Source organism: Myotis brandtii, unplaced genomic scaffold, assembly GCF_000412655.1.
Source record: "Myotis brandtii unplaced genomic scaffold, ASM41265v1 scaffold1579, whole genome shotgun sequence".
Taxonomy (NCBI): Eukaryota; Metazoa; Chordata; class Mammalia; order Chiroptera; family Vespertilionidae; genus Myotis; species Myotis brandtii.
The window spans coordinates 332,790-349,931 of NW_005355750.1; the positions used below are offsets into that span (position 1 = coordinate 332,790).

General features: G+C 51.2%; 2 protein-coding genes and 1 long non-coding RNA gene across 6 annotated transcripts in view; 1 reads left to right on the plus strand and 2 right to left on the minus strand.

Moving 5' to 3' along the window:
* PEX5 (peroxisomal biogenesis factor 5) overlaps nucleotides 1-260 on the minus strand; it is an 18,376-nt gene extending 18,116 nt beyond the window's left edge. For all 4 annotated transcript variants that reach the window (XM_014536248.1, XM_014536246.1, XM_014536245.1 and 1 more), the window contains exon 1: nucleotides 183-260. The gene's annotated coding sequence lies outside the window, so the exon portion shown is untranslated. The remainder of the gene's footprint in view (nucleotides 1-182) is intronic.
* A 16-nt stretch (nucleotides 261-276) lies between these two features.
* LOC106725377 lies at nucleotides 277-4,553 on the plus strand. The gene is made up of 3 exons (XR_001361262.1): nucleotides 277-343; nucleotides 3,384-3,588; nucleotides 4,079-4,553. It is a non-coding gene; the product is annotated as an uncharacterized LOC106725377 (long non-coding RNA).
* Nucleotides 4,554-7,058: 2,505 nt separating this feature from the next.
* Nucleotides 7,059-16,490, minus strand: LOC102262236 (calsyntenin-3). Its single transcript, XM_005862031.2, has 6 exons — nucleotides 16,178-16,490; nucleotides 15,719-15,889; nucleotides 14,762-14,907; nucleotides 14,397-14,532; nucleotides 8,167-8,369; nucleotides 7,059-7,932 (listed from the first exon to the last, which is right to left on the minus strand). The coding sequence occupies exons 1-6, from the start codon at nucleotides 16,473-16,475 to the stop codon at nucleotides 7,792-7,794; spliced, it is 1,095 nt and encodes a 364-aa protein (XP_005862093.1). The 5' UTR covers nucleotides 16,476-16,490; the 3' UTR covers nucleotides 7,059-7,791.
* Between the last annotated feature and the right edge of the window lie 652 nt (nucleotides 16,491-17,142).

Here is a 17,142-nt window from a genome sequence, read left to right on the forward strand (position 1 = left end):
AGCCAGGGGCGGGGCTCAGGCTTAAAGGGGCCGTGACCGCCGGGCTGCGGCCGCGGCCTCGCGGAAGTCGTTGAAGGGGCGGGGCCTTAAGGTCGAGAGGCGGCACGACGGGAGCCACCGTGAGTCTTAAAGGGGAAGAGCGCCTTAAAGGGGAAGTCTGGAACCGCTCTGGGAGCTCTTACCAGGATCACGGACTCCAGGACTTATTTGAAGGGAAGCTCGAAGAAGAATGGAGCTAGGAGGGGCTTCCTCCGCTTCGGTGAAAGCCGAGGGCGCTGGATCCTAGGCTCAGTTCATTCCGGCTCTTCCCTGGAGGCGCACCGTATAACGCGGGATTTGCGAGGTTCAAATCGGGGGCCCTCCCCAGCCTTCTAGGCCTGTCCCCTTCTAAATCGCCCCTAGCTGGCCGTGTACAGTCTCCATGGAGACAGAAGCTTGCCCTCAAGCCCTCTGCCACCTCTGGCTAGTGGGGGAAATAGCACTAGATGATGACAAATTTCGTAGACTAAAATAGGGTCCCAGCATCCTGAGACCTCAAGGGGAAGGAGCCCAGTGAGTCATTCATTCCTCTTCCCTCCTCCCTCCCTCGCCACTGGTCAAGGTCACCATGGTGACCTTACTCCCACTGCTCCAAACTAGGAAAGCACAGACAAGATGCAAGAAATGATTTTTAACCACGGATTAAGCCTCATACCCCACCATATGCCACAGTAGTGGCTCTGGTGTCAAACTTCAAGGTCACTGAGAAACCCTGAAATCTCACCTGGCTCCAAGGCCAAGGGAATCCTGGTGTCATGCAAAAGGGCACGAGGTGCTCAGGACTGCTGGTAGATGGGCCCGCGGAATGGGTTAGTGCCAAGAGAACAAAAGTCCGAGTCCAGCCGCTGCTGGTAGATGGGCCGGCGGCGGTGTGGGTTAGTGCCAAGAGAACAAAAGTCCGAGTCCAGCCCAGGGTGCAGGAGGGGGATAGGTAGACAGCAGGTGGCACCCTGGGCCAGGCTGTCCTGCAGATTCCAAAGGTGGAGGTTCCAGGGGACTCAGGAGGCATAGCTGCGTAAACTCAATCCAGGGAAAGTAGAGAAGCTGCTCCAATACATCAGGGAAACAGAATGGCAGGGCAGGCCTGAAGATTATGCAAAAATTCTCCTTTCAGAGGCCCTAACCCAATACCCTTTTCCCCTGGTACACAATGACATTAGTGGAAGGAAGGCATTTCTGTTGGTGCAGATAAGCTTACATCATGACATTAATTCCAGGCGTGTTTTTCATTTTCAGTCCAGCTTTCTTATTATCTTTACCAACAGTTATTTGGGACACAGTGTTGGTTTAGCCCCAATCCAAAGGTTATTTTGCCCCGTCTTAACATCCCAAAGGTTTGAGGAATACGACAGTTCATGTGGGATGGCAGCACCAACTCCATTTTACAGTGGCTTTATATTATTTTTCTACCTACCGATGCCTTACTTAAAAAGCTCTCATAGCCAAGATTCTGCCCATTTTGAGGTGTGACCAAAAGACCACCTGTTTGTTGAACTAATCTCTGTTTTGTATTTACTGTAGTACCAGGTCAGCTTTGCCCATCCAAATCAAGGTCACCCACAGAAGTTGGCACCCAACAGCCTGTGAGCTCTTGCTTGTTAAGAACCTAGGGACTCCCGTTGCTAAAGCCCCTATCTATTAAAAAAATTAATAGATAATTAATTAATAAAATTAAAATAATAAAATTAACCTCGTGCCCTAACCAGTTTGGCTCAGTGGATAGAAGGGTCTGTGGACTGAAGGGTCCCAGGTTCGATTCCGGTCAAGGGCATGTACCTTGGTTGCGGGCAGAACCCCAGTAGGGGGTGTGCAGGAGGCAGCTGATCGATGTTTCTAACTCTCTATCCCTCTCCCTTCCTCTCTGTAAAAAAAATCAATAAAATATATTTTTTTAAAAAATAACCTCATATCTGTTTAAAACACACTGGAAACTATAAAAATAGTCATTCTCCTACTGGCATTAGCCACAATACGCTCCTGTAAACTGTCAAGGAGAAGAAAAAAATCCAGGTGTCTCTGACTCCAAAGCATGTGTTCAAAACCACAACCCTATGCTGCCTGGACTTTGAATGAAAGGAACTTCAGGGATCTCTAGAACTTCATGGTTTAAAAGACCCCATTTACTGTGGCTAGGGATAGTTTTGTGCATCTCCCAATAATTAATGATAATAACAGCTGACATGGAATATGCTGATTCTGAGTTATTTCAGAAAAAGTTCTTACTTAAGCCTCACTTGACCCTTTGAGGAAGTAATTCCCCTTTTAGGTGATGAACCAACGCTTAGAGAAAAAGACAAAGAACAAACACTAAGTTGCTGGGATTTGAACAGAGGCAGAGCTGATAGCAAAGTCCTCATCAGCCTTGCTCCCCATGACCTCACCTGGCAAGGGGGCCCTCTGTGCTGTAGAATTTTCTCAAAGCAACAAGATGGCTCGTCAAGCGTAGGGCCCTGAGGGCCTGGCCAGTGTGGCTCAGTGGTTGAGGGTTGACCGACAAACCAAGAATTCACCTGTTCGATGCCTGGTCAGGGCACATGCCTGGGTTGTGGGCTTGATCCCCAGTAGGGGGCACGGAGGAGGCAGCTGATCAAAGTCTCTCTCTCTCTCATTGATGTTTCTATTTCTCTATCCCTCTCCCTTCCTCTCTCTCAAAAAAGAAAAAAGAGTAGGGGCTAAGGGAGAGGGTCCCTGGCCCTGGGCTCTGTGAGGGGACTGCTAAACTCTCAGGAGACTAGGTAGCATGAGCAGCCTAAGTCCACCTGGTACCCTGGGGCTTTGACCAGTTGTCATCTGGAAGATGTATTACCCTCTCTTCACTGTTTCATGCCTTTCGGACTTTGCCCTCCCTGTAGCACCATGGAATGAAGGAAGACTGCTCTTCCTTCTGAGGCCTAATTAAAATTAGAGGTCTTCTCAAATGTAGCTTTTGCCGCAGCCCATGGGGAGACCACAGTATAATCCTAACTGCACGTGTTTAAGGGGGAAAGACCACACCTGATGAGGAGACAGGAGAGGGCTGCAGACCTGAGGTGAGAACTTGGGAAATGTGGGCAGCTCTTTGAGATTGGATATTTGGGGCTGACATACCTTATCCTTGTATATTGGGATTCTCACCCAGGCGTCGTGGGATTTTTACTCCTGTTTTCTCAAAGTCAGCTCCACCACATCCCAGAGTCTCCATCACCCCCTTCCCCCTACCCACTGTTGCTAAATTTAAATCCTCATCTGTCCTTTTCCTGTAGGACGTGGGTATTTTAAGGGAGCGACAGCGTGGTGCCGCGGGAGATGCAATGACACCAGTGCTGTGAAAATAATCCTGCTAGCTCCTCCTCTCTGTCTGTCAGATGCCTCCACCCACCTGCCAGGGACTCGCCCAAAGGATGCTGCATGAGGAGAGGGTTCCCAGGAAGTGGAGTTCGGGAAACCGGGAAACCATACCCGCAGTGCACAGAGAAACAGAGTGGACACAAACTCATCCTTAGACACCCCTTGGAGACATCCCAGGATCTGAGGGAGTCACCAGGTCAACATATAGTCCAGAGTCCTGAGGTATAGTAAGTCTGGGGGATCTTCTAGGGGACACACTTTGGGGAGCAAACATGGATATTACATTCTGAAGGGTATATGAGACCTTCCATAGCTCCTAGGAGACGGAGAGCAGAAGTGTCATTCTTTCCCTACCCAACCAAGTCCCCAGGGTGAGGGCTAGTGGGTGGGGCAATGGAGGTTTCCGAATTCTTGCTGATTGGTGCATCAGCCTGAAGGTTGCAGGATGGAATGGAGACTCCTGAAGTGTGCAGAGCCCTCCTGCATTTACACACTACCAGTGTGTGTGTGTGTGTGTGTGTGTGTGTGTTTGCATGTGCCTAACACCCAGGAAGCACAAGGGTGAGTTTTAAGGTCTCTGGCCTGGTAACAGGAAGGACACACTTTGTTCTTGAACTCGTGGTTACCATATCTGCCTCTACAGCATGACTTTTCCCAGGGGCATAGCTCTTCATCTTGCAGCTTTTGGAAAGCTAATTAATTTTCATTGCAGAGAGAGGATTTCAGAGGAAAACATCCTTCCAGTGCAGAAGAATGGAGTCAGGCCAAAGGAGATGTGTCGGCTATTTCGAATTAAATGGGAGTAGGTAAATTGGAAACGCTGCCCAAAACCAGGCACCCTGAGGCTTTGCCAGCTTCTACACGGGAGGCTATGGAGCAGCCTTCCAGGAGATCTTGGGCAACAAAATAAAAACCCATGTGGTCTGCTGCCTGCTGTGTTTTCTCTGTATGGTCAGAGTTAGCATCTTGCCTCATGCCTGATTCCGTGTGTGTGTGTGTGTGTGTGTGTGTTTGAGAGAGAGAGTGTTCAAGGTCTTCTCCAGGCCCCCAGGCTCCTACTTATACCACCACCCGCACAATGCCTCTACATGTACAATTGTCATAGAGGGAGATGGCAGTAACTGGGATCTGGGATCTGGGGTGTCAGACACGAGGGACAGGAAAGGTTACACCTATAAGACATAATCAGTGATCCGTGGCTCTGATTCTGGAGTCTCCAGGAAACTAATATAGAATGGTAGGTTTCAGAAAAAAACTCCACCCCGGGGGCAGACTATCCAGAAAGGCCAGGAGTCTGGCTGAGGTTGGGCAGATGTTAAGAAAGACTCCACGCTGCCATTTGCCATTCTATGCTGCTGATGTGTGTACATCAAGGGGAGGGGATGGGGGGAGACAGTTCCCAGTGAGCTCTCCCTCTCCCCCACCCGCTCCACAGAGGTGTGGCTTGAACTGGAGATGAATAAGGACCCCGTGCCGAGGTCTCAGCCACAGTGCATGGGCCCCAAGGGCAAGCACAGAAATAACGGGATGCACTTGGCTTCAGCTCCTCCGCATGGGAAGCTGTGGTCTCGGAGACCAGGGAGCGTGAGGGTGAGGAGGGATGGCAAGAGGGAGAAGAATGACGTGAACACACTGCGATTCAGGACAACAAAGTCTCTCTCATGCCTCTCTACCTATTGAGCCATCACCTGAGCCTCTGCAGGACTCTGGCTGAACAGGTAGAGCTGCCTCCCACATGGTATTGCCACAGACACAGAAATGTCAGCTTGGCACACAGGTGGCCCCACCACAGGAGAGGCTGCCTCAGGGCATGTGCTTGGACACCTCTGTCCTCTATGCACTGACCTCCCAGGGCAGAGGTCACCAGAGCAGCTCTCCTCTCCCCTTCTACCAATAAGTCTCAGTGTGAGAGCCACACACACCACCTCATTCATCATTTATGGAGCCCCTACTATGGGCCGGACCCTATATAATTTTCTGAGGATACCACAAATCTGGTGGTGCAAACAGACATGTACTGCAGTCTAGTAGGAAGTGCTGTGATGGGGGCATAAACAAGAGGTGCCAGAGCACAGAAGACTTCCTGGAAGAAGCAACATTGGAACTGGGTGTTCAGTGATAAGTAGAAGATTGCGCACAAAGAGAATAGATAAGTAGAATAGTTAATAAAACATAAGCACACAAAGGGGAAAGAACATGCTGGGCAGAGGGAACAGTATGTGCAAAGACGAAGGCAGGAAAGAGCAGGGTGAATTTGGGAAGTACTAGTGGTCTGTGTGACCAGGTGCACAGGAGAGGTGGCAGAGAGAGGCCAGGGAGGGAGGCAAGGTCTGACCCCCCTGGGTTAAGTGCCACCCCCAAGGCACCAGAACTTGACTCTGGCAGTGACGGGAAGGATGGGAAAGTTCTAAGAGGAGAGTGGCATAACCAGAATTGCACTTTAGAAAGGTCACTCAGACCCAGAGTCAGGCTGGAGTGCAGTAAGACCCCAGAGGCAAGGAGACCAGGCTTATATTGACAGGCTTATTGAAGCAACACAGCAACAGCAGTAGAGGAAAGAGAAAGGAAAGGACATGTTGAGAGATTTTAAGGGGTAAAAATGACAGATGTCATCACCATTTGGACATGAGGTGAAGGGAGAGGGAGAAGTCTAGACTGACACCCAGGTTTCTGGCTTAGGTAACTGGGTGAAAGACAATAGGGAGAGGTAAGCAACAATAGAGCAGAATTTGGGTTAAGGTTGAGTCTGAGGCACAAGATGCCTGACATACCAATAGGTAGTTGTAAATAGGGGCCAGGGAAGAGGTTTGGGTGGGAGAAATATATGTGGAAGCATCCCCTGAGGCACAAGATGCCTGAGTAGACATACCAATAGGTAGTTGTAAATAGGGGCCAGGAAAGAGGTTTGGGTGGGAGAAATATATGTGGAAGCATCCATCTACAGCTGGTAGTTGGATCCATGGGTAAGGAGGGAGCACCCAGCAGAAGACTGGGCACTGAGAGGGGCATGGGATGGGCCAGTGATCTCCACCTCCATCCCACCTGTTAAGAATTCCAGAGAACATTACTGATCCTCAAAACCCCTCATCCCACAGAAAGGAACTAAGACTTAGACCTCTGGTGTTTCCTGGGGCAGAGACAGCCCAGGAAGGATGCTCCATTACAGGTCCCTCTTCTGAAACATGTCCATCTCATTACTGTTTCTTACCACCTAGGGGACATGTCTCAGAGCCCACCCTCTCTTGCTACAAATGGCAGGGCTTCCTGCCCTGACCTCCTGGACTCCTGGGCTAGGAGCCCATGTGCTCCAGATGGGATGTTCCAAGAGATGGGGAGGGACTGACAGTGACCCCACAATGTCCAGGCATCTGCAGCATCCCCTGAATCACCTATATTTTTCCAGGGAGTGCTGCAGGAAGAAGGCGTTGGGAGCCATCTGACCTTGCCTTATTTCCCTGTGGCCTGGCATCCTGGTGATGGCACCCAAGACAACCAGTCCTGCCCACCTCACCTCAGCCCTGCTCATAGACCCCAACGGGCCCTGAGACCCACAGGCACGCCTCCTACAGTGTCCACATGGGATCAGACAGGCAGGAGGCAGCTCACGGCGCTTTTTTCTGGTTATTTTATTTGAAAACCCTCAGGTGTGTCCCCTCCCTCACCACACCCATTCCCCTACCGCCACCCCAGGACATGACAATGCCACACACACACACACACACAAGGCTGTGAGCTGCACATGGAACACAGGGGCTGTGCTCACAACAACATGAAAAAATATACATTATATATAATACATCGGGGCCCCTACTCCCGCTCCCACCCCCACAACCTAGCCATGACCGGGTCATGTAGGAAGGGGAAGGGGTTGTAGGACTTCAGGCAAGGACAGGAGAGGAAAGAGGACAACAAAGGAAGGAAAGTGGGCGCAGTGAAGAAGCAGGGGTCCCCAGAGTGAAACGGATGGCGGGAACTGGGGGGAGGAAGGCCTCATGGACAGGAGGGTAGGGAAGTGTGGAGTAGAGGGTTCCTTCAATCCCACCGCTGGCCCCTGCCATTGCTACTGACAGCGCCCCCAATACAGAGCATGGCTAGTCGGGGGAGAGACAGAGACATGGGTGAGCTAGGGAAGGCTGCTCTGAGGGGCAAAAAAGGCAGCCAGAGTCTTCCACTCGGGATAGCGGGGGAGCCCAGAGGCATGGGAGCAAGGTGGGCGGGGGGATGGGGAGGGTAGACTCCAGTGGGGCCAACTGGGATTTTGAGATTAAAGGATGCCTCAAGCTCTCTCCTTTTTGGTCTCTCTTCTCTCAGAATGTCCTTCTTTCTTTTCTGAGAGTATCTCTGTCTCACCAGGGCAGAATTCTCTCTCTCTCTCTCTCTCTCTCTCTCTCTCTCTCTCTTTCTCTTCGGGGAGGAGTGTAGGCCTTAGTAGCGGTGTGGGGGGGTCTCAATGATGCGTCTCTCATCGCTGCTGGGTGAGTCAGCTGCCTCTGAGTCACTGCTGTCCTCGTCCTCCTGCTGGCCACCGGCAGCCCCTGCCACACAGGCTTGCCGATTCTGGTAGGACTGGAGAAGGCAGGAGTGGAGAAGAGAGGGGCTCAGTGGCCTGACACACCCCAGAGCCTCTCAGCCTCCCTCCGTCTCCTCACCCCACCCCTCTCCCACCTCCTTCCCCATGCAAACCTTTCTCCTTTCTACTCAGAGGTTCTGCCCAGAGTTTTTTCCCCAGGGCCTGGCCATTCCTTAGAGGTCTTCGCTGTGTATGACCCTTCAGACCTCCCACTCCCCAGAGCCACTCACCTCCATGGGGTTCACGATAATGGTGAGAGCAGAGTCATCCCAGAAGAGGTCAGGGTCCTTGGGGTCACTGGAGGCCCCTGGGGGCCCACCGGCCCCCGAGACACGGCGGTGAAGGGAGTGGATTCTCACCAGGCCCAGGATGACCATGAGCACCAGGAAGCCCACACACACCACAATGATGAGAGTCGCTGCACTGGGGACCACTGTGGGGAGAGCGTGCGGTGAGCAGACCGTGGCCAGGCCCACCTGAGGGGACTCGGCACAGGGAGCAGGGAGGGGGGCCTGGGCAGAGGGTATCTCTGAGTAAGAGAAGAGAAGATCCATGATAACTTAGAAGAGGAGACTACCCTGGAGAAGCTAGAAGAAAAATAGAGCTGGGAAGGACCAGAGACCAAGAGAGAAGCTGTCGGCAGAGTGGCTGCTGCTAGAGAGACAGAGGGAAGGAGGTGTGTAAAAGTGGAGGCAGGGCAAGGTGGGGAAGGGCTCCCAGCCCGGTGCTGTCAGGAGCAGCCCTATTGTCAGCGGGAAGAGCCCAAGGTTTAGAACCTGCCCAGGTTGTGCTCTCGGGACCACTTGGCCTAGGAATGAGCTGCTCAGTGCCCAATGGGAGAAGGAGAGAGGCAGCCACATGGGCTTAATGGTGTGGGAGGAGAGAATGTCCAAGGCTGGGACAGGTCTAAGGGGCAAGGAGCAGCCCCTTCACTTACCTACCTGGACTGGACTCACTCCTGCTGGATGCCGCCTCCCTTCTCCTTATGGGCTTAGGGCTCCTGGGCCTCCGGGGCCTCTGCTCCTCCCTAACCTCCCTCCGAGGTACACCCCTCCTCTCTTTGGCCCTGCCATGCCTCTGGTCCTGCAGCCCCACTTTGAGGCCCAGGCTCAGGGGGGCATGGACCTTGAAGGGCAGTGAGACACTGAAGGGCATGTGGACTCTTACATGGACCCTAGAGCTGATGGCGGAAAAGCAGATGTGCATGCACAGGTACATGCCCAGGAGGACCGGGTGGGCACACAACTGGACAAAGGCCGCCACACCCTGCACCCAAGCCAGGCCTCTGCTAGCCCACACAGCTGCCTGCACCAGCCACCTGGCGGCCTGCTCACACAGCAGGGTGTACGGGATACGTCTGAGGGTCTCCAGAAAGGCAGCGAAGAGCCATAGGTGCAGCGTCACCCAGCTCCCTGCCAGCTGGGCACACCAGGCAACCCCCTGAAAGAGGACGTAAACAGCACAGACGTAGACTGCGAGGGCCACAGAGCGAGCACCTGTGAGCACAGCCCTGCCCACCCCCCGCACACACACAAACAGCCCTCGGAGAAACAGGAGGAGGCAAAACAGGAGAGCCCACAGCCCCAGGGATAGCAGTTGGAGGCAGAGACCCCACACATACACACCCAGGCCCAGGGCCCTCACAGGCAGCTGGGTCACTACACCCCACATGGTGCACATCCTTCCCACTGTCTTTGCTCACAGCAGCTCACCACCCGACCACAGAGGCTCCATGAGGTCCAGACTCTGAGCAGTCCTGTTGCTGAGGAACTATTAAAGGCATGGGACACACACACACACACACACACACACACACACACACACACACACACACACGTTATGTTCTGGTAACAGATATACCTCCTGGTCCTGAATTTACCCTCAGCCTGTAAGACTCACATGTCAAGAGACAGAGCAGAGCACAGAGAAGCACACAGCACAGGAGCCCCACACACCCTGCTGCAGTCCCTGCTTGCGGCAGCCAGCACACTCATGCTGCCACCACACACACTACCACGCATTCCAGGGCCAACCAGGTGTGTGGAGAATGCCCTGCCTGAGCAGGCACACTAGCCTCACACCTCCCTGAGGCCACCCTGATGGCTCTCTGCCGAGTTGGTCCCCGTCCCGACCCATAGCCCACTTGGGGCCACTCTCCAGCTAGAGCTGACTCTGCCTAGCAGGGCAGGCAGCCTTCCTGGGCACTGGCTCCAGGGCAGAGATGGGCCTGGCTGGATCAGCATTTCTCAACTGCCTGGGCATGGGGGAGGAGGGGAGAGGGAGACAGAGAAGACCCGTCTGCCCATCTGCAGGAAACAGTCCCTCCCAAGTCTCCACGTCAATGAGCAAGATGGGGGGGGCGGGGCACCAGCAGAATGCCCCTGTCGCTAAGCCGAGGCTCTAGAAGGAGTGGAGGCCACAGCAGGCATACTTGCTCTGGGTACAATGATGACAAGCCAAACCTTCTGGTTTGTGCCTTAATCAGATGCATTTGGTCCTCTGAGACCCTGGCCTGGCAAAGGAAATCACAAGTTGATTGCCAGGACTAAGAAATGATGCAGGAAAGACAAAATGCCAACACTCTATCTATAGGCCAATGAGCATGGTTCACTAGTTTAAACTGAGCCAGGAGGCCAGGGAGATGGGAGGATTTTTAAATTAGCCACAGATAAAAATCAAGAGTTTAACAACGAAGCAACCTTTCTTGCAGCATTAGATCTGAGCAGTTACTTCTGGCCTTAAATGACCTCCATAGTCAACATGAAAGGGTGTTTTAGCAAATGGCCCATGTGACCTCCTGGCTTCAGCTGATGGTGAGGACACTGTGGAGAGCCCTGTCCACAGCTCTGCGTGGTGCCCCCTTTGTGAAGACCATCAGGAGAAACCTCTTTCTGCCCTTGGTCCCAGGGCTTCTCCTGAAATTCTGCTTGGCCCCTATCCTATGACCTTCATAACTTCTCAGGTTCCCCTTGGCTTTAGCGACAAGGAAGCTCAGAGTCAAAATTTGACCCACTCTTGCAACTGCACAGTCTCTGAGTATTTTATGAACTGGTTTTATCTTATTCTTCTTTCATCTTTGTCCTTTCCGCCGCACTTCCTAATTCATTTCCTACCTTTATCCTATTACACTGTAGGTCTTTCTGAAAAGCCTTGTAGGAAACAAGGCAGGGAAATGGTTCCCAAACCTTGCCACACTTAAGAACCTTTGAAAACCCTGATGCCTGGCTCCCACTGCCAGACATTCTGATTTAACGGGTATGGAGTGTAATCTAGGCACCAAACGTTTTTACAGCTCCCCAAGTGATACTGAGGAGCATCAAACTTTTGGATGATTAGATAAATACTATCTTCATCATTTTGTCTCACCCTTCTCAGACAACCTTATTCTCCCTAACCATAATTGCCCTAAACCACCCATCCACCCACCCCCAATTTTCAAATTCTCATTCTCTCTCATAACCACACAAAAATTCCTTCAAGGTCAAAGTTCAAACTCTATGCGCACCACAAAACATTCCCTGACTGCCCCCCTTCACACTGATCCTCTGTTTTCTGATGCACTTAGGACCTTCAGGGAAATCTACCTCCTGTCCCTTTGGAGGAAATGGTATCTCTCACTGCTTCTGCCTGCCTAGAGGAATTTGACATTGCAAAGCCATAATTCTATAATACCACTCTTGGGATTGGGTCGGGGAGGAGATGGACTGCCTTGAGGAGGGTTTTATGAAATGGATCTCCTGGTAAACTCAGGAGATGTCATCACCAAGGACCCCAGGTGAACTATGAACTCTGCACAATACTCAACCCAAAACAAAGGGGAAAGCAAAAGCAGGCTGCCGCTCTCAGTTAGGATCTCAGAGCAGGCTTGGTGGGCCTGCACATCAGCTCAGAACAGTGGATGGGGAGGTGAAGTGAGGACAATACTTACACACACCCCTGGAGCACCGCCAGCTGGGGAGGATGAGGGTGAGGGTAGGAAGCTCTGGGGTAGTTAGAGAGGGACCTCCCCTGGGACCTCATGCCACAGAAAACTAAGACTGAAAATCTCAACAGGCCCAGCAACAATGCCAACAAGGATTTAGATTGAGCTTAATCTGTGTAGCAGGACCCAGTATCCAACCCAGATAAGGTTGAGTGGGCCAATTCCGAGGGAAAGAACTGGAGAAAGAGCTAGGGAATCATGAGAAGAAAAAAGTTGGCTCTGAGGGTCTATTGAACACAAACAGGTTTAGTTCACTCACATCTCTCTACCAACTAAAGACTGGGTGAAGCCTGGCCAGCATGGCTCAGTGGTTGAGTGTTGAACAGTGAACCAAGAAGTCATGGTTCGATTCCCAGTCAAGGCACATGCCCAGGGTGTGGGCTCCGTCCCCAGTGTGGGACTTGCAGGAAGCAGCTGATCAATGATTCTCTCTCATCATTAATGTTTCTATCTCTCTCTCCCTCTCCCATCCTCTCTGAAATCAATAAAAATATTTTTTTTTTTAAAATGGAGTGAAGCTTCTTGGAACCTCTGCAACTTGGTTATGCCTTTTACTCCCTCCTCGTCCCTATTCCCACCTGCTCTGCCATACTGTCAGAGTAAAACACTTAAAAAGGCTTCTGCAGAAGAAAGAAGGGAGCCAGTACCAGGGGTAACAATACACAAAGGAGAGTGTAGCAGTGGCCACTGCCCAAGGAGAGGAAGCCAGACTGAGTAAGAGGGAAGCCCTACAAAGTATTGAGGCTAATAATAGTGTGTGTGTTTTTAAGCATCAAATATAAATGGAGAGAGTATGGAGTGCACAGGCTCTGGAATTGCTGCTGGATTTTAATCCTGGCTCCATCACTTTCTAGCGGTGTGATCTTAGTAAAGTATTTAACCTCTCTGGGCTTCCATTTCCCTGTCTTTAAAGGGATAATTCTAGTACCTATTTCATTTGCTGTTTGTAATGACTAAATGAGTTAATATGTGTAAAAGCCCACAGACATAGTGGCTGGCACATGTGGATGTGTTTGCTGTTCTTATTACTAAATGTATTGAAGGGAGTGCTGTACTTTCAGAATAGTGTTCACTGACCAAGGACTTCTTCCCACAAAGCATTCTTGGAACTCCTTAAGGAATTGCCTTCAGAACCTATGATACACCTTTTGGCTTTTTTTTCAAAAGTGACAAATCTGTGCCCTTCGAGAGTAGGTTTAATGTTTAAAAACGCAAAATGACATCCGGCGCCAACTCTGACAAAACTGGATGCTGAAGTTGGGTAATACTGAACTGGGCCAAAAGCATGGTGTGTCCAAAAAAATAAAATAAAGTAAGTGCAACCTCATTAATTGGCTTTGAAAGCAATCAAAAAAGGGATTTAAAAAAATCATTTTTAGCACTATCAGAATAATTTTGCAGTTTTTAATAATGTGGGGGAAGACTCATTTTATAATATTTGATATAAATCTCAAGTTGCAAAATAATAGGATCCGAACTTTGTAAAAAGGAAAAAAAAAAATGGGGATAGAAAAAAAAAACCTGGCGCATAATATACCATATTAAAATGGTTTCGCCCTAACCAGTTTGGCTCAGTGGATAGAGCGTCGGTCTGCGGACTCAAGGGGCCCAGGTTCGATTCCGGTCAAGGGCATATACCTTGGTTGTGGGCACATCCCCAGTAGGGCGTGTGCAGGAGGCAGCTGATCGATGTTTCTCTCTCATTGATATTTCTAACTCTCTATCCCTCTCCCTTCCTCTCTGTAAAAAACCAATAAACTATATTTAAAAAATAAGTAAATAAAATGGTTTCCTCTCTGTGATAGAATTGTGGCTGAGCTTTCTTCTTTACATTTGCAGTTTCTGGTTTCTCTGCTATTAAGCAACTCTTACATGGGAATTTAAAAATTGTGTCACTGGTGAAGGACCAGGGCCAGGGAAGGAGATTGCCTTGAAGGGCAGCACTCCATCTGCATATTGACACACTTGCTCATTTTGATTTAGAAATAGTCTTATGACTTTGTACATGGCACGTAATTATACGTGTAGTAGTGCCAACTTTCCCCTTGGGGATAGGAACAGTATCCTGTAATTTTTTTAGATTCCTAAGGGTACTTTAGGACAGTGCTAGTACATGATAGGTATTTAATAATACTTGATAACTTCACTACCAAGGGTCCCTAGGTCCGGGGCTTATTGATATTGTTGTGGGAGGGCAGCAGGGACAACAAAGGCTTGGCCTAAACCCCACACAGACTTCATGATTCCCAGCATGAGTGCCCCTGCAATGACACACAGCTCACATTCTTCACAAGGGAAAGGTGATGATCCAGGGGAATAAAGGAACTGGAATACAGCCTTACAGCCTTCAGGTACCACAAGGGAACAGAATCCACTGCTCCACCCTGTCCTGCCCCCCCCCCCCAGGGGTGGAGGGGGAGGATGCCTGTGCCCAGCCCCATCCCCTGCCACCTGCTCACCCCGCACAGCCTCACTTACTGGAGTTTCGGTGGGAGCTGGCCAAGCTGTGTCCAGCCATCTCAGGAGGTGGCTGGTGACCACGGTGCAGAAACTGCTGGGAGCTGAGCACATGGCTTGGGTGGGCAACCCGGTTCATGCTGTGCAGGACGTTGACCTGGGGAGGGAGGGCTTGGTGTGCACACACTTCTCCCCAGGTCCAACTCCAACTCCCGAAAGCCCTCTCTTAACCACTGCCCCACAGCTGCTGCTGCCCCACCCACCACCAGGGCCAGGAGTCCTCCCTGCTGTCATTTCCATTCCCACCGCCTTTCGGTTCAGTCCACTCCACCCTGGCTTCTCGCCAGTGGGGAATAGCTGTGGAAGGAAGGAGACTCTCTGGGTACCTCCACGATGAATTCATTGCTGGAGTAACGACCATTCATTTCTGAGCAGGAAAGCCGGAATTTCCTGGCATAGAGGGCAGCTCCGTGCCGCAGCCTGTAACGCGCCTGCCTCAGGATCTCTTCATACACAGTGATGCTCTCCACCCCTGGGGGACGAGGAAGTAGCTCAGTGCAGGAGCCAGTGAAGAGGCCCAGGGCGGACTCTCTCTCCGACCCCCACCAGCCTAGAGTGGGTTAGCTCCACCCTTCCACAGGAGTTCTCAGAGGAAGCGATGTTCCCTTCTGCTCCGCAACCTGGCTCTAATTGACTGGGATGGGCTGCATTTCCTGCTCTGGTTTCCTCTCTAATGCTCTGTGGCTTCTGAGTAGGGATGGAGAGAAGGAAACCAGGACCCTCTGCAACACATTAGGGAGGTGGCAAGCAGGAGAGAAACAGAGAGAGGGGGAAATACGGAAATCACCAGGGAGGCTCTGGAAGGGACTGGAAATGGGAGGGAACTGGTGATGCCCATCAGCTCCCATCCTCCCTTAGGGAGGATCCTTTGGAGAAGAGCAGGCTTCCTTTGGACATTTCCAAATCATTCCCACTAGTTAGATGACCTCCTAACAAAAGCTAAGCTGTTTACATAAGATGAGTGAGATGGAAGACTGGTGGGATGGCTGGTATCAAACAGCCAGAGGATTAGGAAGCTGGTCAAAGAAGGCTCGGCCAAAGGAGAGGTGGAGGTGAGCCAGGCTGAAGAGAGAAGAGGGAGAAAGGACCATTTGGAGCTTAAGCCCCGGCACATCTCCTCCATGGGCAATCTAGCAGCCAAACAATCTTCCAGGCTGGGAAGATGCGAAATGTCACTTGGCCACATCCCTGGACCTGGAAGGGGACCCTCTGGATTTCCCAGTACCTGATCATGGGGAGGAGAACACACAGAAAAAGAGGGCAGGCTCTCGGGTCCCACTGACCAGCAATGGTGATGTAGGCAGACGTGTTGGTGAGCTCCAGCCCTCGCTGCTGCAAGGATGCCATGTCCAAGAGCAGGCTTTCCCGCTCCGGGTCTAGGTCATCCCCCACCAGAGAAATCTCACAGCCGTCCAGGTTGTGCACAATCTCATCGGACATGCGTGTGTCTGTCACTGGGTTGGAGAGAGTCAGGATCTGGGTCAGAGTTGAGGCCCACCTCATGGCCACTCTTCCAGGGTCATTCCCTGGAAGTCAGCATCATTTTCAAGAACGCCGTTACCCAACAATTTCCATCCACCTGGGAGCCTCCTACAGGCTCTTCCTCCTAATGGTCTGTGGCTCTAGTCAAGCAAATGCAGGATGAAGTCGCTGCTCACATCCAGCCCCAGATTATCTCCCTCCCTCCGGTGCTAGATAGGGACCCTCCTCGGGATGGTCTCACTCCCTGGGGTCATCCTTACCTGTTCCCTGCCAACTCTCATCCTTTTTGGCCTCCACCTGGTGAGAAATGGAGCAAGTGATCTGAAGATCTGGGAACAAAGCCACCCCCTCGGATCCCTCGAAGTCCACAGCTGGGCGGGCAAAGTGAGCAGTGCCACTCAGCAGGATCTGGGGGGCATCAGGCTGGAGGACAACCACGTAGCCCTCCACTTCGGGGATGGAGACGCAAGACTCTTCACTGAAGCACCTATGTGAGAAATGGGGAGAGGCAGCTATGACCCCAAAACCCCCTCTCTTATAATCTATATTCTGTTTCATCCCTCTGGGCCTCCACCTCTACATAGAGCAGCCCATGTGGTGAGGGGAGGAAAGGGGGCTAGTGTCTCTGCACCACCACCACCACCACCATCACCCCAAGTAATAGAGCTGACAGTATCTCTCTCTTGAAGATGCTACTGCAGGAAAGATCAGGGACAGAAGGTCAGGCAACCCTAACCTAAGGGGATGACCACATCATCAATGTCTTACCCCAAAATTATGGAACATCTAGCAAACTAGTACTTTACAAGCTAAGCTTACAAAAATGTACATACATACACATACAGTTCTTTATCCAAGAGGTGTTTTTATTTGTGTTTAGTGCAATATCTGGCAGAAATATGCCCCAAAATATTCTACCACAAAAGGAGGTGGGGACCTATCAAAAGATGTTCGCCTTCTTGATGAGTCTTCTATTGACTCTCTTTTAATATCAGAGAAGCATACTTCGGTAGGTGAACTAATCTGACTATCTGGGACCTGCATCCATGAGCCTCACTGATCTTGATGCCGATACAAACTCTCCCTAGAAAACTCAGCCAGGCTGAACCAACCACCAGCACAGCAGCTCAGAAACATGCTCCAGGATCCCCTCTAGCCCCATCCTATATTCATAAATAAAACTCCTCACAGCATTATTTCAGCTTTAGCTCATTTTTTTTTTTTT

Excerpts from the sequence above, each read along its gene's own strand:
- LOC102262236 (XM_005862031.2), bottom strand. The coding sequence starts at position 16,475 with ATGAAACAGAATATAGATTATAAGAGAGGGGGTTTTGGGGTCATAGCT. Across the intron at positions 14,908-15,718 it reads TGCCTACATCACCATTGCTG|GGGTGGAGAGCATCACTGTG; the intron begins GTCAGTGGGACC and ends CTCGTCCCCCAG. Across the intron at positions 8,370-14,396 it reads CAGCTCCCACCGAAACTCCA|TGGTCCCCAGTGCAGCGACT; the intron begins GTAAGTGAGGCT and ends CTCTCCCCACAG.